A 24,219-nucleotide genomic window follows, 5' to 3' on the forward strand; every position below is an offset into this window, starting at 1 on the left:
AACTACCTTCCTCTTTACAGAAGGAAACAAACATGAACATCAGAAAATGTTGCAAGATACAGTAGCTTACCAAAATCTGTATTACGTCAGTTCAGTCAGTGTTGCAAATAATGTCACGTAACATTATACCTCAGAAAAGCCATTCGTTGACCATAAATAGTCAGCAACATAAACCAAATAAAACAAAAACTGGATTAGAAACTTAAGCATTATAACTCATAAAATGGACTTAAATTGGGTGCTCATCTGTGTGTATTCAAACCATAGAATCAAGTGCATCATTTTCATTTTATTCTGGAGACTGAACTCACACTCTGCTGCCACACTGGAGTGCACTCACCACCAACTGGGCAGGGGTGGGAATTAGTTACTTCATCCTCAGTGTAATCTGTCAAAATGACAGACAGCCTTCAGATTTTTCCATCACTGCACAAAAAAAAAAATAAAAAATTCAAAAGGTCAATGGAAAATTCAGTTAATGTGACCTCTGGGTTAAACTATGTTTTATGTTGTTAGCAACCATTAGTTAACCTTTTGTTTGTTAAATGAAAGGTTAAATGTTTACATTCATATTTATACATTTACTCTGCATTTAAGCTGTAGTTAAGTCTAAATATAAATTACAGTACTTTAGGATTTTATTGAACTGCACTCCATCTCAGGGACAATTTATGAAAAACTGACATTTGGGACATCATGGATATTAGTTTTAGATATTACATATTGGAGAATACACCATTGAAAAATGTTTAGTCCCAGACTAAAATTCATGTTTCAGTCGTTTTAACTAAAAGATACTTGCACTGACATCTTAATATACCTGCTGAGCATGACTATTTGTAACAGGCAAGAATTTTGAAGCTATGATGACCAAGACAAAATCTGAATGGACCATAGGTCTGTTTTGGCATGATAGCCCTTCGTAGCCAACACCAATTACATAATTTAGTACTTTAACGTCATGTGTTTGGTTCTTTGGGAACCCTGGCATAAAAACACCTGCTTTAAAGCATTTAAAAAAAAAAAAAAAAAAAAAAAAAAAAAAAAAACCACAGAGAAAGATGTCTTATTAAAATTTATTTGGTAAGAGGGAAGTGCCATTGCTTGGCCGCAGGCCTCACTTGAGGCTTGGGTGGTTCAGCGACAGGCTTCACCGGAGTCTTGAGCAATCTGGCAATAAGCTTCACCGGAGGCTTGGCGGCAACCATCACCGCAGGCTTGGGAGGCACAGCGGCAGGCATCACTGGAGGCTTGGCTGGTTCGATGACAGGCTTTACTGGAGGCTCGGCAGCAGCCATCACTGAAGGCTTGGCGGCAACCATCAGCGGAGGCTTGGCGGCAGGCATCACTGGAGGCTTGGGAGGCTCAGCGGCAGGCATCACTGGAGGCTTGGCTGGTTCGACTACAGGCTTCACTAGAGGCTCAGCAGCAGCCATCACCGGAGGCTTGGGAGGCTCGGCAGCAGGCATCACTGGAGGCTTGGCTGGTTCGACTACAGGCTTCACTGGAGGCTCGGCAGCAGCCATCACTGGAGGCTTGGCGGCAACCATCACCGGAGGCTTGGGAGGCTCGGTGGCAGGCGTCACTGGAGGCTTGGCTGGTTGGACTACAGGCTTCACTGAAGGCTCGGCAGCAGCCATCACCGGAGGCTTGGCGGCTGGCATCACTGGAGGCTTGGCTGGTTCGACTACAGGCTTCACTGGAGGCTCGGCAGCAGCCATCACTGGAGACTCGGCAGCAGCCATCACTGGAGGCTTGGCGGCAACCATCACCGGAGGCTTGGGAGGCTCAGCGGCAGGCATCACTGGAGGCTTGGCTGGTTCGACTACAGGCTTCACTGGAGGCTCGGCAACAGCCATCACCGGAGGCTTGGCGGCAACCATCACCAGAGGCTTGGGAGGCTCAGCGGCAGGCATCACTGGAGGCTTGGCTGGTTCGACTACAGGCTTCACTGGAGGCTCGGGAGCAGCCATCACTGGAGGCTTGGCAGATTCGACTACAGGCTTCAGTGGAGGCTCAGCAGCTGCCATCACCGGAGGCTTGGGAGGCTCAGCGGCAGGCATCACTGGAGGCTTGGATGGTTCGACTACAGGCTTCACTGGAGGCTCGGCAGCAGCCATCACCGGAGGCTTGGCGGCAACCATCACCAGAGGCTTGGGAGGCTCAGCGGCAGGCATCACTGGAGGCTTGGCTGGTTCGACTACAGGCTTCACTGGAGGCTCAGCAGCCGCCATCACTGGAGGCTTGGGAGGCTCGGCAGCAGGCTTTACTGGGGGCCTGGTGGCAGTCACCACTGGAGGTTTGAACAGTCTGGCAACAAGCTTCACTGGAGGCTTTGCAGCAGCCATCACAGAAGACTCGGGCAGTTTGGCAGCAGGCTTCACTGCATGGATACAGATAGTTAGCAGTCAGTCTCATTTACACAGCACAGATCATGTATGGCAAGTTTTACTTTACAGAGTGAATTGTATTTAAGTATTAGTTTATCATGTAAAGGCATCCTATGCTTGAAAAACCATGCCGAATTGGCTGAATACTGGACATTAAGAATAAATTAAAAAAAAAAAAAATTAAAAAAAAACCCACAAGGCTTAAATACTTGATAAGAAATAAGCTTGTTTACACTTTTTGTAGTAGATATATTTGAAAAATTATGGGTAAGAGTTTACTGCAAGTCTCCTCTGTATAAACACCATTTTCAGGTTTCACAGTACACAATGTGGCATAATCAAAACAGCCCAGTACAAATGAAGCGATACTCAAAGTGAGATCGTTATAAGTGGCTTTAAAATGTCTGAATACGAGTGAAAAACCAAAACCTGTGAAGAACTATTTTAACTAGAAGAATGACAACATTATTATAACCCACATAGGACCACTCACAGGCTCACAGTTGACACCAACCTATGCATGAGGAAAAAAAAAAACAAAAAAAAAAAACCCTTGAACAAAAACCACACACTAGAACATATAGCTCATAAAATACAGACTACAGAAGCTTAAATAATCCACACACTGCACAGTAACTGAAGTGTCACCCACTCTAAAAGGTTAAAATTTTACAATATAAATTGTCCTAAAGTTGTTATAAAGTTTGTTTTTATTTGGGGGTTAATTTATTTTTTTTTTTGGCCCTACATGAAACACAAAAGTTCTGTTACGAACATCAGTTAACATAAAATTTACTCTAAAAGGTACATTATGTAAAAAAAAAAATTGGCCGCTAGAAGCCTATTCAAAACAAAGGCGTAGCTTGATGATGCCACATTTTAGAGCGGAATCTTGGGACATGTGGTCTCCATCTCAACAGACGGTGCAAAAGAATAAGGATAGGACTCGGGAAAAAACCATTTTCATGGATGCGATTAACGTTACTGTATGAAGCTGAACGAGGCCGCTGGAGCGATTGCGCAACGCAAGCAGCGGAGCTTTTATTATGAAACAGTCGCCGGCGCCGCTTCCACTTTCCTGGTCATGAGTATGAGGTAACAGTTTTGTTTATTACATTTGAGAGTGTTGAAAATATGACGTTATTCTGTCCGCTCTGCAGCTGCTGTTGCTGTGAGACTTGTTTGAGACACTGCAGTAAGAGATCGATTTTAGAATCTCATTAAGTGGCTTGAGTTGATAAATGGCATGCAATTAATTTTAAAACTTGATGTATGGAGAAAATTATGTGTTACTGTTGATAAAAATAAAGCTGCATCTGGTTATGCCATGTTAGCTATGACAAAAGCGTTTTTCTGAGGCATGGTACCTGCAAAAAAAAAAAAAAAAAAAAAAAAAAACACACCCTCTAAGACTAAATGTGTTGAGCTATATGACATCATTTTCTGTCTATAAATATCAAAACAGTTGTTCCCTTATCTATTAAAACGTGTAATATATTAAAGCGTCTTTGGGGTTTCCATGGTTTCTACAATATAAAACCGGGAACCAAGGCAGACTGAGGGGTAATGCAGGTATGATGCAATTGCGACTCGTCACACGTCCCGGCCCTTGGTTAAAATTGCAGTTTTCCCTCACGATTTACAAATAGTTGGAAACATTTGGGATATTGTAAGTACACAAGTGAACAAAATATATAAACACTGGCCTAGTGGTTTCTGGATATTTTACTGCAAATATATTACATATTGTACCTTTAAGTGCGCTGTACGGTTTGTTTGTTTTGTTGTTTTTTTAGAGGGACGTTTAAGGCACATAATTCATGCATTTCTTCGGACTTTGTGATGAAGCTAAAATATCTCACCTGCAACTCCAGCGTCTGCTGTGCTCAAACATGCACATAGATACAATAAAACAGCACTCGACCAGTACACTCGAGCTGTCATCCTCTCGACCAAAGATCTCTCACTGAAGTCTCCTGGAAAACGCGCTGAATTAGTGAGTAAAAGGGGCAGGCAACGAAGCACACAAAGCTACAACGAAAACTGTTAGGTTACTGCATCAAAACATCTGCTGAATTGCACAACAAACGCTGTAAAGACGAGTCAAAGCGCACGCGTTTTTAAAGATCCAAGGAGGTATGGACCACTCCAACCCTGATGAAACTCGCCTGCTTGTAGGTAATCTTGAAGACCTTGATTTTGTTCAGGTGTTTAATCATTAGGGTTTGAGGAGCGGGTCGCTGCGTTCACGCTGTACACAAAAGGTTCATTGGAGTTCAATTTGACCCCAAAATTTTACATAGCCTAGCTTTTCTTTTTCTTTTCTTTTTTTTTTAAATACAGGCCTACATTTTTAATAATACAAATGATTATATATATATATATATATATATATATATATATATATATATATATGGTAGCCTACTTTTTAGTCTATGTACTGCAAAATTACTCAACTACACCATTAGTTTGCTTATTAAATATCACATTTTTATGAGAAAAAAAAAATCACTTTAGAGATTATCTAAATTAAATAAATAGTTTCTGGATCTAGGTGCTAGGGGCAGAATTCTGCCATCTGCTGTTTAGAGAAAAACCTGTAGGAATTAGAGTTACAGAAAAAATGTCTATTGACCATATATATCCAGCAGAAGCCCAAAGAAATCCATTCATTTTTATGGATGTGGCCAACTGCCCCTCACAACTTTTGTGATACATATTTAGTGAATATATTTAAGCATTATAAAATACATAAAATCAGTCCCCCCCCAAAGGTTAGAATTTGTAGTCATTTGATTTTGAAGTGTTTGTTTTTGCATTGTACTAGCAAACTCATTAAGACAACAGGTTATAGGTATATATACATTTAGCAGATGCTTTTCTCCAAAGCAACTCACAAATGAGAATAGCAGAAGCAATCAAATCAACATGAGAACAACAATATGTAAGTACACAAATAGATGGAAAAAGTATAAATAAAAAAAAAATAAAAAAAAAAGTGCTACTATTACTGGGTCAAGTGTTGACAAAAGTTTTTTTTTTTGTTTTTTTTTTTTAAAATGGCTAAGGACTCAGCTGCTCAGATAAAGCATAGCAGATCATTCCACCAGCCAGGAACAGATATATACTATATATTTATGTATATACACTAGAGTCTGCTATTTAATCTGCACACTAACATGATTGCAAGTTCTTCAGTTGTCATGGAACATGCCATACAGCTCTTATATTGACAAGCAACATGCTCATGTCTTGTTTCAAAGTTTCATTCAGATTGTGAAAGTCTATTCTTAACTGTAACTGAATGCTATAAATATATTACACACACAAAAAAAAAAAAAAAAAAAAAAAAAAAAAGACCAAAATGTCAACATGAACTGATAATGTAAACAGGACACATGGAAACTGCTGATAAATAGAATTGCAACATGGGCATGGGTTACCATTAACTTCAGTCTTCACCCAGCTGTTTCTTGGGTTCTTGGTTTTGTTCTGTCAATCGGTTTAATCACTGCTGTTTGGAGGACACTGACAAGGAGCTCTGGTGATTACGTTTTATTGAACAGAGGCAAACATGAACCTGCCACAGCTGATTAAACTGCACGTCTCATCTCCCTCTCTGCTATGATCACTACCACCAAAAACTATTTGATGCTGCACATACGGTTCTCTCATGATCGGTAGGGCACTGTTCTTGCAAGATTATACCCCAAAATACTACCCAGAGTCAGAACATTTCTAACCTTAAATTTCACTCCCCACAGAATCGTACCTGCATGAAAATCCTTCCCAGCTAACATGAATTTAGTAGTACTTTGTTAACTTCATGACTTGCTAATTGACAACATTCTCACATTAGCAGCACCCTACATTTAACTTTGGGTAGTTTAGTACAAAGCTTTCCCCTCAAGGTCATGTTTTTGCTGAAAAGAGTTTTGAACCTTTTGCTGCCAAGCTCCTGGAAAGGATTTAAAAAAAAAAAAAAAAAAAAAAAAAAAAAAAAGTCACCACAGAAAGAGGTCTGATTAAGTTTATTTGGTGAGAAGAGGGAAATGTTGCCATGGCTCGGTGGCAGGCTTCAATGGAGGCTTGGGCAGTTCGGCGACATTACACCGGAAGCTTGGCAGCAGGCCTCACTGGAGGCTTGGGTGGTTCAGCGACAGGCTTCACCGGAAGCTTGAACAGTCTGGCAACAAGCTTCACCGGAGGCATGGGGGCAGCCATATTCACCGGAGCCTTGGGGGCAGCCATATTCACCAGAGGCCTGGGGGCAGCCATATTCACCGGAGGTCTGGGGGCAGCGATATTCACCGGAGGCATAGGGGCAGCCATATTCACCGGAGGCCTGGGGGCAGCCATATTCACCGGGGGCCTGGGGGCAGCCATATTCACCGGGGGCCTGGGGGCAGCCATATTCACCGGAGCCTTGGGAAGCTCAGCGGCAGGAATCACTGGAGGCTTGGCTGGTTCAAAGACAGGCTTCACTGGAGGCTTGGCAACAGCCGTCACCAGAGGATTGGCAGCAGGCTTCACCAGAGGCTTGGCCGGTTCGGTGACAGGCTTCACCGGAGGCTCGGCCGGTTCAGCGGCAGGCGTCACCGGAGGCTCGGCCGGTTCGGCGGCAGGCGTCACCGGAGGCTCGGCCGGTTCGGCGGCAGGCGTCACCGGAGGCTCGGCCGGTTCGGCGGCAGGCGTCACCGGAGGCTCGGCCGGTTCGGCGGCAGGCGTCACCGGAGGCTCGGCCGGTTCGGCGGCAGGCGTCACCGGAGGCTCGGCCGGTTCAGCGGCAGGCGTCACCAAATGCTCGGCCGGTTCAGCGGCAGGCGTCACCGGAGGCTTGGCTGGTTCAGCGGCAGGTGTCACTGGAGGCTTGGCTGGTTCAGCAGCAGGTGTCACTGGAGGCCTGGCAGCAGTCTTCACTGGAGGCTTGAATAGTCTGGAAACAAGCAACACTGGAGGCTTGGCAGCAGACATCACCAGAGGTTCGGGCGGTTTGGCAGCAGACTTCACTGCATGGATACAGATAGTTAGCATTAGTATGTCCTTCAAAGCATTCAATCTCATATATACAGCACAGATCATGAATGGCACATTTTACTTTACATTTACTTTACGGAGTAAATTGTACGCACTACTTTTGTAAAGGCAACCTGTGAGAAAGCTGACCCAAACACTAATATAAATATAACTTCAAGCAGCAATTAATGGGGTTCAAGCATTTTAAGACCTTTATGCCATCTAAGCTATTAGGGTTTGACCTAAAGTGTAAGGTTGACAGAAGGATTGAACAATACTTGATAAGAAATAAGCATGTTTGCACAAATACATTTTTTTGTAGATGCAGATTCACATTACACAATGTGGCACAATTATCAAAATAGAGCTCAGTACAAATGAAGTTATACTCACAAAAAGTGATTGATACGACAATCCCTGGTCTCCCCTAATTTTATTATACATTTTAAATATGTTTGACATTAATACTGACAAGTACTCGAAAAACACCGTTTGTAAAATATACACAGACTACAGAAGTGCATAATTCTTTCAAATTAATCTGACTACGCGTTTTATTGATATCCGATAGGCCTATATAGTTTACTCTAATATAAAAACAATGTACAAAATGATTAGTGTCCTAATATTTGTTTTTGTTTGAGGGTTGGTTGGACATTGTGATGAAGTTAAAAGATCTTCTCACCTGCTACTCCATCTGCTGTGCTCAAACATCCACACAGACACAATAAAACAGCACTCGACCAGTACACTCGAGCTGTCATCCTCTCGACCAGCGATCTCTCACTGAAGTCTCCTGGAAAAAGTGCTGACTTAGTGAGTAGAAGGGACAGGCAACGAGGCACACAAAACTACAATGAAAACTGTTAGGCTACTGTATCAAAACATCTGAATCCCACAACAAACACTATAAAGACGAGTCAAAGCGCACGTGTTTTTAAAGATCCAAGGAGGTACGAACCACTCCAACCCTGATGAAACTCACCTGATGTAGGTAATCTTGAAGACCTTGATTTTGTTCAGGTGAGTTTAATCATTAGGGTTTGAGGAGTGGGTCGCTGTGTTCAAATTTTACACATAGCCTGTAGCAAATGTATATATTTATATATATTTGCTATAGGCTATGTAAAATTTGAACACAGCGACCCGCTCCTCAAACCCTAATTTTATATATATATATATATATATATATATATATATATATATATATATATATATATATATATATATATATAATTACTTCTTAACTATACATGTATGCTATGTTTTGTTGACATATGTGGTAGCCTACTTTTTACAGGCTATTTACTACTTATGAACTATTACATTTTTATGGAAAAAAATCACTTTATCTAAATAAAATATAAGTTGTTTCTGGATTTAGGTGCTAGGTATGGAAGCCCGTTTCCGCCACTAAAAAAAAAAAAAAACATCACTAAAAAAATAAAATAAATAAAAAGCCACTAAAAAAAAAAAAAGATGAATTGCGACTTTTTATCTCAGAATTCTGACTTTTTAACTCACAATTGCGAGTTATAAAGTCAGAATTCTGAGATATAAAGTCGCAATTGCGTGATATAAAGTCAGAATTCTGAGATATAAAGTCGCAATTGCGAGTTATAAAGTCAGAATTCTGAGATATAAAGTCGCAATTGCGTGATATAAAGTCAGAATTCTGAGATATAAAGTCGCAATTGCGTGATATAAAGTTAGAATTGCGAGATATAAAGTCGCAATTGCGTGATATAAAGTCAGAATTCTGAGATATAAAGTCGCAATTGCGAGTTATAAAGTCAGAATTCTGAGATAAAAAGTCGCAATTGCGTGATAAAAAGTCAGAATCGTGAGATATAAAGTCGCAATTGCGTGATAAAAAGTCAGAATTCTGAGATATAAAGTCGCAATTGCGTGATAAAAAGTCAGAATTCTGACTTTTTTTCTCGCAATTAACTGATGGTCAGTATCTCTGTCTATAACAGTGCATCCAACGATAGCCGTGCTGCCGTGAAGTCTGAAGCTGTTGGTGTATAAAATGTGCCACTTCAGCTTTGTCTGATTTATTGCACCTCTGCCACAGCTGATTCTTCTTCTTATTATGATTATTATTATATTGTTATTATTGTGCAAAATTCATTAGTGTATCCATTCTGTTAAAAACAACTTTTACTGTCCAAATACCTCGACTGTAATTTGCAGAATTGCATGATTCTACCCTTGAGTTGCAAAGTTAATGAAACATGATAGGTATTGGTTGTTTTAGAATTAAGCCCACTAGATGGCAGTAAAAGCTGTTTTTTCTCCTTGAAACGCTGTGTACAAGGTTACCGTGGAAACATTCTATATGCATATTCCTGCATAATGCATATGTCCGGAGACTAATCTTTATGTGTCTCCTCCAGTAAAATCAATATTTCTTTATTGGTAAATCGGCGCTAAAAATAATCCTTTATGATGTCCTCTATTTTATGTATAAAAATAACAAAGCAGCAATCCTGATGGTCTATTTAATGTATAATAATAACAAAGCAGTAATCCTGATGGTCAGTCGCAATGAAAGGAAACGCAAGCAAAGTAAGAACTGTGAGAAATAACGTTTCACAGTAGTGAGAAAAAGTCAGAATTCTGAGATATAAAGTCGCAATTGCGAGAAATAAAGTCAGAATTCTGACTTTTTATCACACAATTGCGACTTTATATCTCAGAATTCTGACTTTTTATCACACAATTGCGACTTTATATCTCAGAATTCTGACTTTTTATTACGCAATTGCGAGTTTATATCTCAGAATTCTGCCTTTTTATCACGCAATTGCGACTTTATATCTCAGAATTCTGACTTTTTATCACACAATTGCGACTTTATATCTCAGAATTCTGACTTTATAACTCGCAATTGCGACTTTATATCTCAGAATTCTGACTTTTTATCACGCAATTGCGACTTTATATCTCAGAATTCTGACTTTATATCACGCAATTGCGACTTTATATCTCAGAATTCTGACTTTATAACTGGCAATTGCGACTTTATATCTCGCAATTCTGACTTTATATCACGCAATTGCGACTTTATATCTCAGAATTCTGACTTTTTATTACGCAATTGCGACTTTATATCTCAGAATTCTGACTTTTTATCACGCAATTGCGACTTTATAACTCGCAATTGTGAGTTAAAAAGTCAGAATTCTGAGATAAAAAGTCGCAATTCATCTTTTTTTTTTTTTTTTTAGTGGCTTTTTATTTATTTATTTTTTTAGTGGAGGTTTTTTTTTTTTTTAGTGGCGGAAACGGGCTTCCATAGCTAGGGGCAGAATTCTGCCATCTGCTGGTTAGAGAAAAACCTGTAGGAATTACAGTTACAGATTACAAATTCTTAAAGACAAAGGGTTGATGTGCAGAATATAAGAAAACCTTAAAGGTGCCCTAGATTCAAAAATTGAATTTACATCAGCATAGTTAAATAACAAGAGTTCAGTACATGGAAAAGACATACAGTGAGTCTCAAACTCCATTGTTTCCTCCTTCTTTTATAAATCTCATTTGTTTAAAAGACCTCAGAAGAACAGGCGAATCTCAACATAACACCGACTGTTACGTAACAGTCGGGGTGTACGCCCCCAATATTTGCATATGCCAGCCCATGTTCCCAACATTATGAAAGGCATTACACAAGGGCAGCCAGTATTAACGTCTGGATGTGCACAGCTGAATCAACAGACTAGGTAAGCAAGCAAGGACAACAGCGAAAAATGGCAGATGGAGTAATAATAACTGACATGATTCATGATAACATGATATTTTTAGTGATATTTGTAAATTGTCTTTCTAAATGTTTCGTTAACATGTTGCTAATGTACTGTTAAATGTGGTTAAAGTTACCATCGTTTCTTACTATATTCACAGAGACAAGAGCTGTCGCTATTTTCATTTTTAAACACTTGCAGTCTGTATAATGCATAAACACAACTTCATTCTTTATAAATCTCTCCAACAGTGTATCATTAGCCATTAGCCACGGAGCATAGCCTCAAACTCATTCAGAATCAAAATGTAAACATCAAAATAAACACTGTACTTACGCGATTAGACATGCTGCATGACGAACACTTTGTAAAGATCCATTTTGAGGGTTATATTAGCTGTTTGAACTTTTTTTATTTTGTTTAAGGCAAGCGCGAGCTCTTGGGGCATGGAGCACGAGATTTAAAGGGCCACACACCCTGAATCGGCTCATTTTTAATTATGCCCCAAAATAGGCAGTTAAAAAAATGAATTAAAAAAAATCCATGGGGTATTTTGAGCTGAAACTTCACAGACACATTCAGGGGACACCTTAGACTTATATTATATCTTTTTTTTTTAAAGTTCTAGGGCACCTTTAAATGACATGATATTACACACTCCTGTACAGTGGGTGGTGGTATGCACCTAAAAGTTGTTTGCAATCTGCCAATAACCAAGAGAAGAATAAGATACAGAAAAATGTCTATCATGACCATATATCAGAGGCCCATAGGCTAAACGTTCACACTGCTAAATGTGGCCCAAAACCGTTTTTTTTTTTTGTTTTTTTTCCCACACGTGACTCAGATCTGTTTTTCCCATGACAGTATGAACAGAATCGTACTTGGTTACTACTAATGTAACCTTGGTTCCCTTAGATAACAGAACAGAATACTGCATCGTCTGCCATTTAGGCAAGACGCAACAGGGGAAACTCCTGTTTTCACCAATTCTGAAGCCTTTTTTAGTCACGCAGTGAAAACTGCACGGACATTGGTTTGTGGAGTTTAATCCTCTGGGGTCTGAGGATTTTCGGGGCCCTGGAGAAGTTTTGACATGCCCTGACATTTGTGCTTTTTTCAGTTGTTCATAAACATATTAATGGAAAAAGTGTCATTACACTGTATTCAGCACAAACTAGGCTACAATAATATATGAGAAACATGTATGTACATGTTTGTATATTTGAAGGAATAACATTTATGCATGGTTATTGAAAAAACAAAAAACTTAAGTCACTGAAATAAGGACAAAAAATAATATATATGTGTTCACAAGACTTCTGGGTATAGGAGGTTGTAGATTAGAGTTTTTGCTTCAGAATGATGTAAAAAAATTATGCTGCCTACTCGTTCATGTAAAACAATAGAGAGATTTACATTTTGTAAGACATTTTTTGTCAAGAAACACAGTATGCGTGGAGGCGTGAATCATCATGAATAATGGTTGATTCTCACCTGAGAAGACAAAAGATTCACATAATAATGACCTGAAATGATTTGCATAATAATGAGCTCTTTCAGTCAGGTAGGCTGTGAAAAAACCCTCTGTGATCATGTCTCAAGCTCATCATATGGTGTATATCAAACATACAGAAAAAACAGCAATACTGAGAAATATTATTACAATTTAAAATAATGGTATTCTATTATATTCTTTAAAATATAATGTATTTCTGTGATGCAAAGTGTCTTAACAATTATGTTACCTCTGTGGCATTTCATATACGCTTTTAGCTTAAAAGCATGCACATTTGGAGAAATATTGATGGATTCTCATATGTTTGTCAATTTTCTATACAGAGGAGTAATATTTATTCAATATTTATTGTCATCACTATGAGCGCTGGATACTGTGTTTTCAATTCATACTTGCAGCCGGAGGGCGCTCTGTACACCTTTAGTCCACAAATTTATCTAAAGAAGAACAGGTCATGTGACTCTCCAGGAACTGAACTAACAGAGGCCAGAGATCGCTAACTATGGCTATTCAAAACACTTTTGAAGACAATAAATACACGATTGAGACGATGTATGCATGTATTGACTGAATTTGCCTCAGAATAGCGCTTGCTCCGCGGGCGTGGCCACATTAGCAGATAATGAGCTGAATCACAGACTTCTGACATGGCTCTCTTTTCATACAGATTATATAAACAGAGAATATTTGTTTTCGATTTGACTTACACGATTTAAAACCTGACATTTCAACATTTTTTTAGACACAAGTCTCATTTTTGTGTCATTAGTATTCAGTAAGTTACAGTTCATTTTCTGAGAACTATCAGATTGGACTTCATTCAGAGGGAGATGACAGATCACGCTTCAGGTTAGTTTTCTTTATTTTACAAAAAGCACAACATTTTGTTTTTACTCTGAGTGTATACAAATAAAAGAAGATATTCAACAGATTCAAATGGTGTATAACTCTTAATTGTATGTGCAGCATTGACAGAGTATTTTGAGTCTCCTTCACACTGGTAAGAAAAAAAGACCTCAGAGTGTTAAAAAAACAAACCAATGATGGCGTGGTAGAGCCGTGCGAGCTAATGGCAAGTGAGCCTGCCAAAATGGGCGGGGTCTCAATATAATATAAACGGCCGTCTCGCCTTGGCAAACTGATTTCATTCGACTGAAGTGACGGCATGAGGCGTCTTACGAATAGCACAGCAAGTTATGCAGTACTCTGTTCTGTATCTAAGGGAACCGAGGTTATGTTAGTAGTCGAGTATGTTCCCTTTTGATACTACACTCCGTCGTCCTCCCGTTTCTATATATTCTAGGAGCCCCTTGGGGCCTAGAGCATATATAGGAAATGGGAAAAAATTTGACTTTTTGGTCAGGGCCATAAACGAGTACTCATAAGCTGATCACATTGGTGAGGCTTATACAGAGAGAAACTGCGTTTGTAATGCAGGGATGTCTAGATAATAAAATCTGACAAAGGTGGACAGCGAGGCCCAGCCAGCCGCCTCACAAATTTCTGCAAAGGACATGCCAGTGGACAATGCCCAAGAAGAGCCATGCCCCTTGTGGAGTGTGCTCTAACACCTATGGGGCATTTAAAACCCAAAGAGGAGTAAGCGAGCGCTATAGCATCAACTATCCATCGGGATAACCTGGGCTTTCGTACGGCCACCAAAGCAGACAAAGAGTTGATGAAAAGAGGCGGAACGATCGATGTAAGTCCTCAGGGCCCTGACTGGACAGAGTAGGTTCAGCTCCTGATCATCCTGATAAGGAGGAAGTGCAGAGAGAATGACCATCTGTGCCCTAAAGGGTGTGGATAGGACTTTCAGGACATATCCATGTCTCGGTTTCAGGACAACTTTAGAGTCGTTAGGCCCAAACTCAAGACAGGAGGTGCTCACGCAGAGTGCCTGTAAATCTCCCACTCACTTTACAGATGCCAAAGCTAGCAATAAGGCGTTTTTTAGCATTAGAGGAGTGGTTCAAAGGGAGGGCCCTTAAGGCCCCTGAAAACCAAAGATAGGTCCCATGTGGGAACTGTGCGGTGGCAGGGAGGATTCAGCCTCCTAGCCCCTTTTAGGAAACGAACAACAAGGTTGTTTCTCCCTATTGACTATCCTGCTATGGGAGCATGGGAGGCTGCTATAGCTGCGAGATAGACTTTAAGTGTAGAGGGAGTACGGCCCCTATCCATTAAGTCTTGAAGGAAAGACAATATCAGAGATATGTCACAAGTAAATGGGTCTTCGTCCCGGGCTGTACACCAGGCAGCAAAGACTGACCATTTTAGGGAGTAGAGACGTCTCGTTGGCAGAGCTCTGGCTTGTGAGATAGTGTCTAGAAGTCATACATGTAGATCCCACAGCTCGGGTTTAGGGTGCCAAGTCGTCCCTCCCATTTGGGAGAGGACGTCTCGCCTCAGGTGAATCGGCCATGGCTCCATGGACGATAGCTGAGACAGGTCAGAGAATCATGGTTGGCTGTTCCATAGGCGAGCCACCAGGAGGACTTTGTGGGCACCTTCCTTGATTTGTCTGTTAACCTGGGGAATCAGAGCAACCGGGGGAAAAGCATACAGGAGGAGGCTGGGCCAGTCGTGGGCCAGAGCATCCTTGGTCAGCACTGTCATATTGTCTGATCTGACCAAGATGTGGTGTCCTGCCAAGAGAGGGAGGAAAGATTGGAGAGCTATATACATCGCCATCATTTCCAGGTGGTTGATATGAAGCTTGCTTTCTTGGCTCAGCCAAGCACCGAAGGCTGGGTGACCATCGCACAGAGCTCCCCAGCCCATTTTGGAAGCGTCTGTGAAAACAAATTTCCTCTTGCACCTCGTCCCTATAGCCACACCCTGCTCAAACCAGCGGGGGTCATCCAAGGAGCCAGGGTTGCAACGCACGCCTGATTCACTTTGAGCGAGCAGCGACTGTGCTGCCAGGCTTGGGGCGGGACTCGCGGTTTCAGCCAGAACTGTAGTGGGCACATATGAAGTAGGCCCAACTGCAGGGCTGGTGATGCTGAGCCCATGAGACCTAGCATCCTCTGAAACATTCTAAGCGGCAGAGAGGACCCGGGCGTGAAAGTTTCCGTGAGCTGTTGAATGGCCAGCGATCACTCTGGCAAGACTACGGCCCTCATGCAGGACGAGTCGAGTATAATCACCAGGAACGAGATATGTTGGCTGGGAGATAAAGAGATCTTTGGAAAATTGACCCTGAGCCAAGCACTCCAAATGGCTGAGGAGAAAGGACCTGTGTGCCACTAGCTACACCTCCGACTGGGCCAGGATGAGCCAGTTGTTGATGTAGTTGAGTATGCCTAGCAGAACGTGAGTGCTGTCTGTGCTCAGGCTGTGGTGCGGGCGGAGTAGTGGATGGCGCAGATTTAGGAGGCTGCTGTGTTGCCACAGGCTTTGGGCAGCTTGAAGAGGAGGAGCTGGCGCATTTTGGCAAGAAGTGTCACATGGCCTGGGATGACTTCTGTGCAGCTGTGAAGTGTTCAGCAAACCCATCGACTGCAGGGCCAAAGAGACCAGTGGGAGAGACAGGCGAGTCAAGGAAGACGGCCGCATCCTTGATCTCAGTCAAATTCAGCCACAAGTGACACTCCAGCACCACCAGACTGGCCATCGAACGCCCAATCGCCTGGACCGTGGTCTTAGTGGCTCGCAGAGCCAGGTCTGTGGCGCAGCACAGCTCCTTGAAGGCGGGCGAGTCATGCCCAGGCTGGTCTAGGTCACGCAGAAGTTTGGCCTGGTAAACCTGCAACACCGCCATTGAGTGCAGGCCGGAAGCAGCTTGGCCGGTCGAGGTGTAAGCCCGTCCAGTGAGGGTCGACGTGGAACGACATGGCTTGGATGGGTGGGTGACTTTGGTTTTCCAGCCAATGGCGGCAGGCGGACACAGGTGTGCGGCCACAGCTTCATCCAGAGGCAGCAGTTTGTCATAATCCTTCTGCTCTGTGCCGTCAACCGAGGTGAGAGCGTGAGAGGCAGAAGAGCGAAGGCGGGCAGAGTACGGGGCGCACCACGATTTCATGAGCTCCTCGTGCACCTCAGGAAAAAAGGGAGCTGCCCGCTGGGAAGGAGCCTGGCAACGTCCGGGCAGAAACCATTCGTCTTGGCGCTGCGTGTTGGTTCCTCAGGTGCAGACCACTGGCAGAGGGGTGATGGTCCGGGTGGGAGAAGTGGACGGGGCAAGGCTCTCTTTGTGGAGAAAGTGAGGCATGCGGGACCTGAGCCGACGTGAGCTCACTTTCATCTGAGCACTGAGATCCTCTGCCCTGCTGTTTTTTCCTCACTGGGAGGAAATTGGGAGGGCGCGAGGGGCGGAGTCGCTTTTTGAAAAGCTATCCGCGAGTGCAAAGAGGCGAGGCTCATACTCTCACAATGAGAGCAGGTTGATTCAGTGAGCACGGCTTCTGTTTATGAGACAACTCCAAATACGTAACTACTTAAAGAGGCCATATTTTGTTTCTATGGGTTCATCATATCCCAAATCTTATCTTATATTTTACATTTTATATCTCAAATCTCATCTTATATTTCATATCTTATATCTTAAATTTCAAAACTCATTTCTTAAATTTCTTATCTTAAATCTTAAAGCCCATATATCAAATTTAATATCTTATACCCTTAATCTTGTATCTGAAATCTCATATCTTATGTTTTAAATCTCATATATTGTATCTTGAATCTTTTATCTGAAATCTTGTATCTGAAATCTCATATCTTGTATTTTAAATCTCATTTATGGTCTGGTAACAGAATGCTAGATCTAATGAGCTGTAGATGATGATAATAACCGTCATTTTAACCCTTCCCTTCACTTCAGCTTTAACTTGTCGATGCTTTGTCAATGCTTCATGATCGTTCTTTGCCTCCACGTTGTGCATTAAATTTTGCCTTACATATTATTAATTTTAAATCTATTTTGATCTTAAATCTAATATCTGAAAATCTCATGTCTTGTTTCTCAAATCTTATATCTGGTAGTCCAATAGACATCATCCAGAACAGGCAAGGGTTAAACTCCACAAAACAGTCCATAATAAACAAAAGAAACAGAAACAAAAGCCAGTAACAAAAACGGAAGCAGGTGACATGAAATGAAACCACGATGACAAAAGCAAAAACGAACCAAGTATAAATAGACAGAAACTAATGAGCAAACAGAAAACAGCTGGGTGCAATGAAACAGGATAATGAGTCCGGGAAGTGTGTTATGGGAAATGCAGTCCACGGGGTGAAAACAAGAGTCCGGGTAGGAGTGCCCTCTAGTGGCCGATAGGGCACTCTCACAAGTGAACATGACACTACCCCCCCTCAAAGGAGCGGCTACCAGACGCTCCACCAGACGGCCTGGGCGGTGGCGGCGGCAGGGCAGACCAAGGGAGCTCAGAGACCATATCATGGAGAGCTGGGTGCTTGGTAATGGCCTCCGTGGCCATATCAGGGAGAGCGGGCAGCTCTGGGACGACTACGGGCTGCTCTGGGACGGCAGCGGACTGCTCTGGGACGGCAGTGGCCTTGGGCTGGCTGACTGGTCCTTGAGTGCATCCTCCAGGCACGTAAGAACGCCAAAATGTAGAAGGTTAAGACCGCCCTCTTGGCCATGACAGGACTGACAGGGAGAGCGGGTTGCTCTGGGGCGACAGCAGGCTCGGGCTGCTCCGGGACGGCAACGGGCTCGGGCTGGCAGACTGGTTCACGATCCAAGGAACTGGAATGAATCCTCCAGGCCTGCAAGACAGCCAGAACATAGAATGTGAGAAGTCCTTCTGGCCATGACGGGACTGACAGGAAGCGCATTCGGGGCTGGAGCAGACTCTGAAAAGGCCTCCGGGCCTTGAGGGATGGAGGAAGCCTTCCTTCTCCTCTTCCTCCGCTTCCGTGGATGAGACGGTGGTTCTAAGCCCACCTCCTCTGTGGGCTCTGGAGCGAACTCACGGACTGGAGCAGACTCACTGGCTGGAGCGGATTCTGGAGCGGACTCACAGACTGGAGCTGGCTTTGGAGCGGACACACGGGCTGGAGCTGGCTCTGGCGTGGACTGATGGGCTGGAGCGGGTGCTGGAGGTAATCGAATCTGCCCATTCTTACGCAGATATAGGTAATTGGTGAAATTCCAAAAATTTAACCTCCCCACCAGCTCCATCTCCCACTGCGGCAGAGGGTCATCCAAACAGTTATTAAATGTGTCCTTAAGGACCGTATCAGGGAGGCTAAACCTCTCCGCCCGTGACCAGAACCTTTGGGTGAATGCCCGCACCTCCATACCTCTCTGGAGAAGTTTATTCAGATCCTGGGGACCGCTCTGACCTCCCCGGGCGCTAGCCGCTGACCGGAGTCTCCTGCTGCTGGATCTCTGCATGATCGTGGTTTCTGTCACGTTAGCACAGAGACAAGAAGGTAAGATCCAAGTGCAGCTTTAATGGGGTAGTCCAATAAACATAATCCAGAACAGGCAAGGGTTAAACTCCACAAAACAGTCCATAATAAACAAAAGAAACAGAAACAAAAGCCAGTGACAAAAACGGAAGCAGGTGACATGAAATGAAACCACGATAACAAAAGCAAAAACAAACCAAGTATAAATAGACAGACAATAATGAGCAAACACAAAACAGCTGGGTGCAATGAAACAGGATAATGAGTCCGGGAAGTGTGTTATGGGAAATGCAGTCCAAGGGGTGAAAACAAGAGTCCGGGTAGGAGTTCCTTTTAGTGGCCGATAGGGCACTCTCACTAGTGATCATGACAAAGACATAGTCCCGGAGCGATTTCACTGTTTTATATGATTTTACTGTACATACATGGATATAATAAAATGATGCGTGGAAAAGAAACTGTTGGCAGTCTTGTGAGTTTGATTCATACATTGATAGTTTGTGTGTTGTTAATTATATGATGCTGTGAGCAGTTTAGCACTGCTGCAGTTCATATTACAGTTTCCCCTGCATTGTGTTGATTATTAGGGACAAGAAAATTGATTATTTGTCAAATTCGAATGACGTTTTAGTATTTTTTGACAGTATAAGTGAGTTTAATTTGTTGATAGACCAATTGTTAATCTAGTTAATGATTTAATGCACTGAGCTCTACAGTCACAACACTCCACAAAAGCAGAATGTTACTTTTAATTATTTTAAACCTAATTCCTAGTCAAATTAAAATGATTTCTTAGTTTTATATATCATTTGTGATTGCATTTTCTACAGATATGATCAGATGTGCAGTCTACCAATGACATTAGAGCGACAGCACTAGGAACGCCCACAAGCGACTTCACAGTAGGAGACTAGCGTCATGCAGCGAAAAAGTCGCTGGCGGTGTGAACGGGGCTTTACACACAAAGGCATAGCATGGGTCTATTATATGTATACTTTCACACATTATTTGTCCCTATTTTAGAAAAAAAAAACTGAAATCGAATACATTTCTGATTTGTTATGTTTCTGTCGCTGCATGATGAGAATACAGTTTAAATATGCAACTTCGCTGGATAACGAATGCATAACAGTGAAGGAATGGATATAAACTAATGCAAATGAATGGTAATAATAGTGACATTAAACAGTTGGTGTTTTTGTCACATTGTTTTAACCGCTTGTTTTACTTCTAATGTTAGCATCCTCTCAGCCTCGACAGCAAACTACTATTATCCACTATTACAGCATCTAGTCAGCGAACTAAATACTTTATAATGATATGAAAACATGTACTGTAGTGTACACTGTATAACATACCATTTTGTTGTCCATTTTAAATCCGTTTTTGAAGTGTCCCGCTCTGTGCCGCACGCAGCCTCACGTCATGTGTCAAAACAAACTCTAAGAGGCATCAGTGATAGTTTTTATTTCGCCTCTAGAAGCCGCTCTCGTACTGTATAATGACAGCACACTCTTCTCAGCTGCTCCAGCAACGGACACAACCCGGAAAATTAAATCAACTGTGGTTGTGCAAGCACTTGTTTGCACATGCTTGCTTGCAGTCTGTGTTCTTCCTACTTTATTTTGCAGTAAGTAATGAAAATGCTTTGGGAAAATGTAACAGAGTAAAAGTATACATTTTATTTAGGAAATGTAGTGGAGTAAAAGTGGATTTATTAGGGGAAACTGCGAAAACGCGAGTAAAACAAACTATTACAATAAAGGTTGGGCTCAAAAGTGTTCCTTATAACATGTCAAAGAAACCTAATCCACGGATACTGACATGCAGCCAGGAATCGTGTTTCCTGACATTTATATGTGCCTGATTTTGACGCCGGGGAAAAGCAAATCTGCCTGTGAATGCTTTATATAACTACAATATAGGTAGGTCTAAATTGGAGTGATCACTTATATCAGTGTTATATATCGTCATATCGCCCAGCACTAGAACTTGTATAGTTTCTGTCAGTGTTTATTTAAAAACACCCAATTATGCAGAATAGAAGATGGTAAATATTTAATTGATGAGTTGTCAACACAATATATATAATAATACAACAGGGTATGATTTTTGACGCTGAAAACCAATGCCACTCAGTCTTTTTACCACTCAGTGGGCATAACCGCAGTCATAACGGCCGACAGAGACGTCATGTGCATACCCTCTATTATCAGCAAGGTTGTCTAACCATGCTGAATCGTGCTGATAGAATCCGTGAAGTGACGTCGCCACTGTGACATAAATTTGCACAGGCCCCTCCCACGACTCTTGACGGACACTGCTGTTTTAGCATAGACCCGTCCTGAGTGAGCTGTAAACAATCCACCATGTTTCGAAGCCATGCAGGTGTAGACAAGAATGTCTCCAAAGCAACTGAGGCGTTTTGTTTTTAGATCTAAGAATGAACATAGCATTTGTCCTTTATTCTCAACATCTAAGCTGCTCAAGACGCAGTGGATTAATTTTGTTTTTGAAGGGAATGCACCGCCGGATCTACCTATATGTGTTTATGTCTGCACTAAAAAGTTTATGTTTTGCTAAAAAGTTCCTGAAGGATGGATCAGTACCTCCAGAAGACTTAAGCAACATTATAGGTTTTTTTTTTTTTAATCTTTGCAAATCGGCTGTCCTAATAATGTGCTAGTTAACAAGTGAGATCTAAATGAGATCTAAAGGGTTTTGAGTTTGTCCACTTTCAACCACTTCCAGAGGCAGTTGAAAATGCATTCGGACTGGTTTCATAGTGTAGAGGCTCATGTGGTCGAAATGACCAAAGTATTATCAAAGATGTTGACGCCAATAAACCAGCAAAGTCTTATCACATTTGACACGACAAGGGTCCGGTAGAGAACAGTGACTGGATCAGATCCCAGACAGCAACATGGTGTAGCCTAGATCCGCTCACATCTGGTGGAGTACACACAGACCAGATGTGGGCCGGATCTGGACCGACACTATGTTGCTGTCAGGGATGGCACACAGCTCATTTCTCCATCACTAGCTATGTTCTCATCCACCTATTTTTATGCGCATTTTGGGATATCACATACAAAAAAAAAAAAATAGATGGAAACACCAGAATGCGCATTAATTTTAAAAGTGTGCATAAAAAAAACATATGCGCTCAAATGAGTTGGATAACTTTTAAGAAAACATGCGCATAAACCACGATGGAAACACTTTTATCGAATAAATCTCCAGATACGCATCAAAAAAAGTCATGTGACTGCAGGCAATCGACAGCATAGCTGGACAAACCAGAGGACTGATCTCTTTGCACAGCATCTGAAATGCAGTTTTCATAATCCTGAAACAACTGAATAAAGTCTGTCGTCAAAGTGGTTCGGTATAATTACCTTCCAGAACTGTCTTGACTACGTTCCCAAACAGTATCTGCCTTCGAAAGTAAGATATTGGTTTTATTGCATTTCTTCTGCATCCTCTGAGGCACATGTAATTTATTATGATAATGACAATGATAATATACAGTGGGTTCTCCTTGCTTTTCAAAGTGATGTTTAGAGCGAGTTTAATCAGGGAGTGATGATTTTGTTCTCTTCGACTCACTGGATGGAAACGCTGCTTTATTTGCAAATGTTTTATGAGATATTCCAAATTTGCACACAAGTTTAATTCGCAACTACTGTCAGTTACTGTAAGTGAAACCATACACAAAACCCTTTAGCAGACCGGCTCACCCGCACTGTATGGTGTGACAGACAAGCCCTGCGTTCCATTCGGAAGGGCTTATATGCACTAATCTCTTCAATGTGTTTACACTCCCGAATGAGAGCTTCGAAGGGATAAAGGGTATAGGGATCAAAAAACTCTTTTTTTGGAATGCACTTCTGCGTCATCTTAACCAGACAATCAAGGAGGCACCTTCATCTTTTTTCCCCTGGTGTACTCTTTGTATTAATACCCATTCTGTGATGTCAAACAACTTCCCTGTGCAAAGGATCATGGGGGCCTGAAGTGTCCATCGGTTGTACCCTTCAAAATTCTTCATTCCGAAGGGCCCTTTGAAGTGACCAGTTTTGAGCACTTCACTTTGGAACAACCCTTCAATATGGCAGCCATTATTGTTTTCACTCCAAAGTGCCCTTCGGAGAGTGATATATCCCGTTTGGAATGCACTGAAGTTGTCGTCCTATTAATCTTGAAGACCTTGATTTTGTTCACGTGTGTTTAATCATTAGGGTTGGAGGAGCAGGCCGCTGCATTCACCCTGTACACAAAAGGTTCATGTTCAATTTGACCCCAAAATTTTACATAGCCTAGCAATTGTTTTTTTTGTTGTTTTTTTTTTTTTTTTTTTTTTTTTGGTAGGTGCTAGGGGCATCTGCTGGTTAGAGAAAAACCTGTAGGAATTACAGTTACAGAAAAATGTCTATTGACCATATATCCAGCAGACTCCCAAAGAGATCCATTAATTTTTCTGGATGTAGCTAACTGATCCTCAACTTTTGTGATACATATTTTGTGAATATATTTAAGCATTATAAAATACATTAAAATTTGTATTTTTTCCAAAGGTTAGAATTTGTAGTTGTTTGATTTCTTTTGAAGTGTTTTGCATTGTACTAGCAAACTCTTTAAGTCAACAGTTTATAGGTATATGCTATAGTCTGCTATTTAATCTGCACACTAACATGATTACAAGTTCTTCAGTTGTCATGGAACATGCTATAGCCTACAGACCTTATATTGACTAACAACAGGCTCATGTCGTGTTGTTTAAAATTTCATTTAGATTGTGAAAGTCTCATAACACAACCCTCCAAACAGAAGCATAAAATTATCTTTGACATAAAAAGCAAATAACTATTTTGAATGACTGTGGTGGCTCATACCAACTTACTAACTTTGTTGAGACTGCTATATATATATATATATATATATATATATATATATATATATATATATATATATATATATATATAAAATGTATTATATTTATTTATTTTATTTATTTATTCACACACACGCCCAAAATAAAGTGAAAAGGGTGGCCTTTTGAGGTTATGAAAACCATTACAATAGTAAAACCAAAATGTCAACATGAACCGTTAATGAAACATGGAAACTGCTCCTGATTAATAGAATTGCAATGTAGGCATGGGCT

The 24,219-nt window shown here is 41.6% G+C and overlaps 3 protein-coding genes across 3 annotated transcripts in view; 1 reads left to right on the forward strand and 2 right to left on the reverse strand.

The window, feature by feature from the left end:
• Positions 1 to 24,219, forward strand: part of si:dkeyp-14d3.1 (transmembrane protein 132C) — a 417,700-nt gene that overhangs the window by 151,525 nt on the left and 241,956 nt on the right.
• Positions 1,065 to 4,730, reverse strand: LOC125280170 (proline-rich extensin-like protein EPR1). The gene is made up of 2 exons (XM_048210505.1): positions 4,253 to 4,730; positions 1,065 to 2,383 (listed from the first exon to the last, which is right to left on the reverse strand). The coding sequence occupies exons 1-2, from the start codon at positions 4,332 to 4,334 to the stop codon at positions 1,077 to 1,079; spliced, it is 1,389 nt and encodes a 462-aa protein (XP_048066462.1). The 5' UTR covers positions 4,335 to 4,730; the 3' UTR covers positions 1,065 to 1,076.
• Positions 5,931 to 8,359, reverse strand: LOC125280171 (leucine-rich repeat extensin-like protein 3). The gene is made up of 2 exons (XM_048210506.1): positions 8,092 to 8,359; positions 5,931 to 7,399 (listed from the first exon to the last, which is right to left on the reverse strand). Exons 1-2 carry the CDS (start codon positions 8,168 to 8,170, stop codon positions 6,498 to 6,500), a joined length of 981 nt encoding a protein of 326 aa, XP_048066463.1. The 5' UTR covers positions 8,171 to 8,359; the 3' UTR covers positions 5,931 to 6,497.

This window comes from Megalobrama amblycephala, linkage group LG12 (assembly GCF_018812025.1).
Source record: "Megalobrama amblycephala isolate DHTTF-2021 linkage group LG12, ASM1881202v1, whole genome shotgun sequence".
Lineage (NCBI taxonomy): Eukaryota > Metazoa > Chordata > Actinopteri > Cypriniformes > Xenocyprididae > Megalobrama > Megalobrama amblycephala.

Bases quoted from the DNA above. Each gene is read 5' to 3' on its own strand.
- LOC125280170 (XM_048210505.1), bottom strand. From the start codon at position 4,334: ATGACAGCTCGAGTGTACTGGTCGAGTGCTGTTTTATTGTATCTATGT. The intron at 2,384-4,252 runs GTGAGATATTTT...GTATCCATGCAG, and splicing joins AGCAGACGCTGGAGTTGCAG to TGAAGCCTGCTGCCAAACTG.
- LOC125280171 (XM_048210506.1), bottom strand. From the start codon at position 8,170: ATGACAGCTCGAGTGTACTGGTCGAGTGCTGTTTTATTGTGTCTGTGT. The intron at 7,400-8,091 runs GTGAGAAGATCT...GTATCCATGCAG, and splicing joins CACAGCAGATGGAGTAGCAG to TGAAGTCTGCTGCCAAACCG.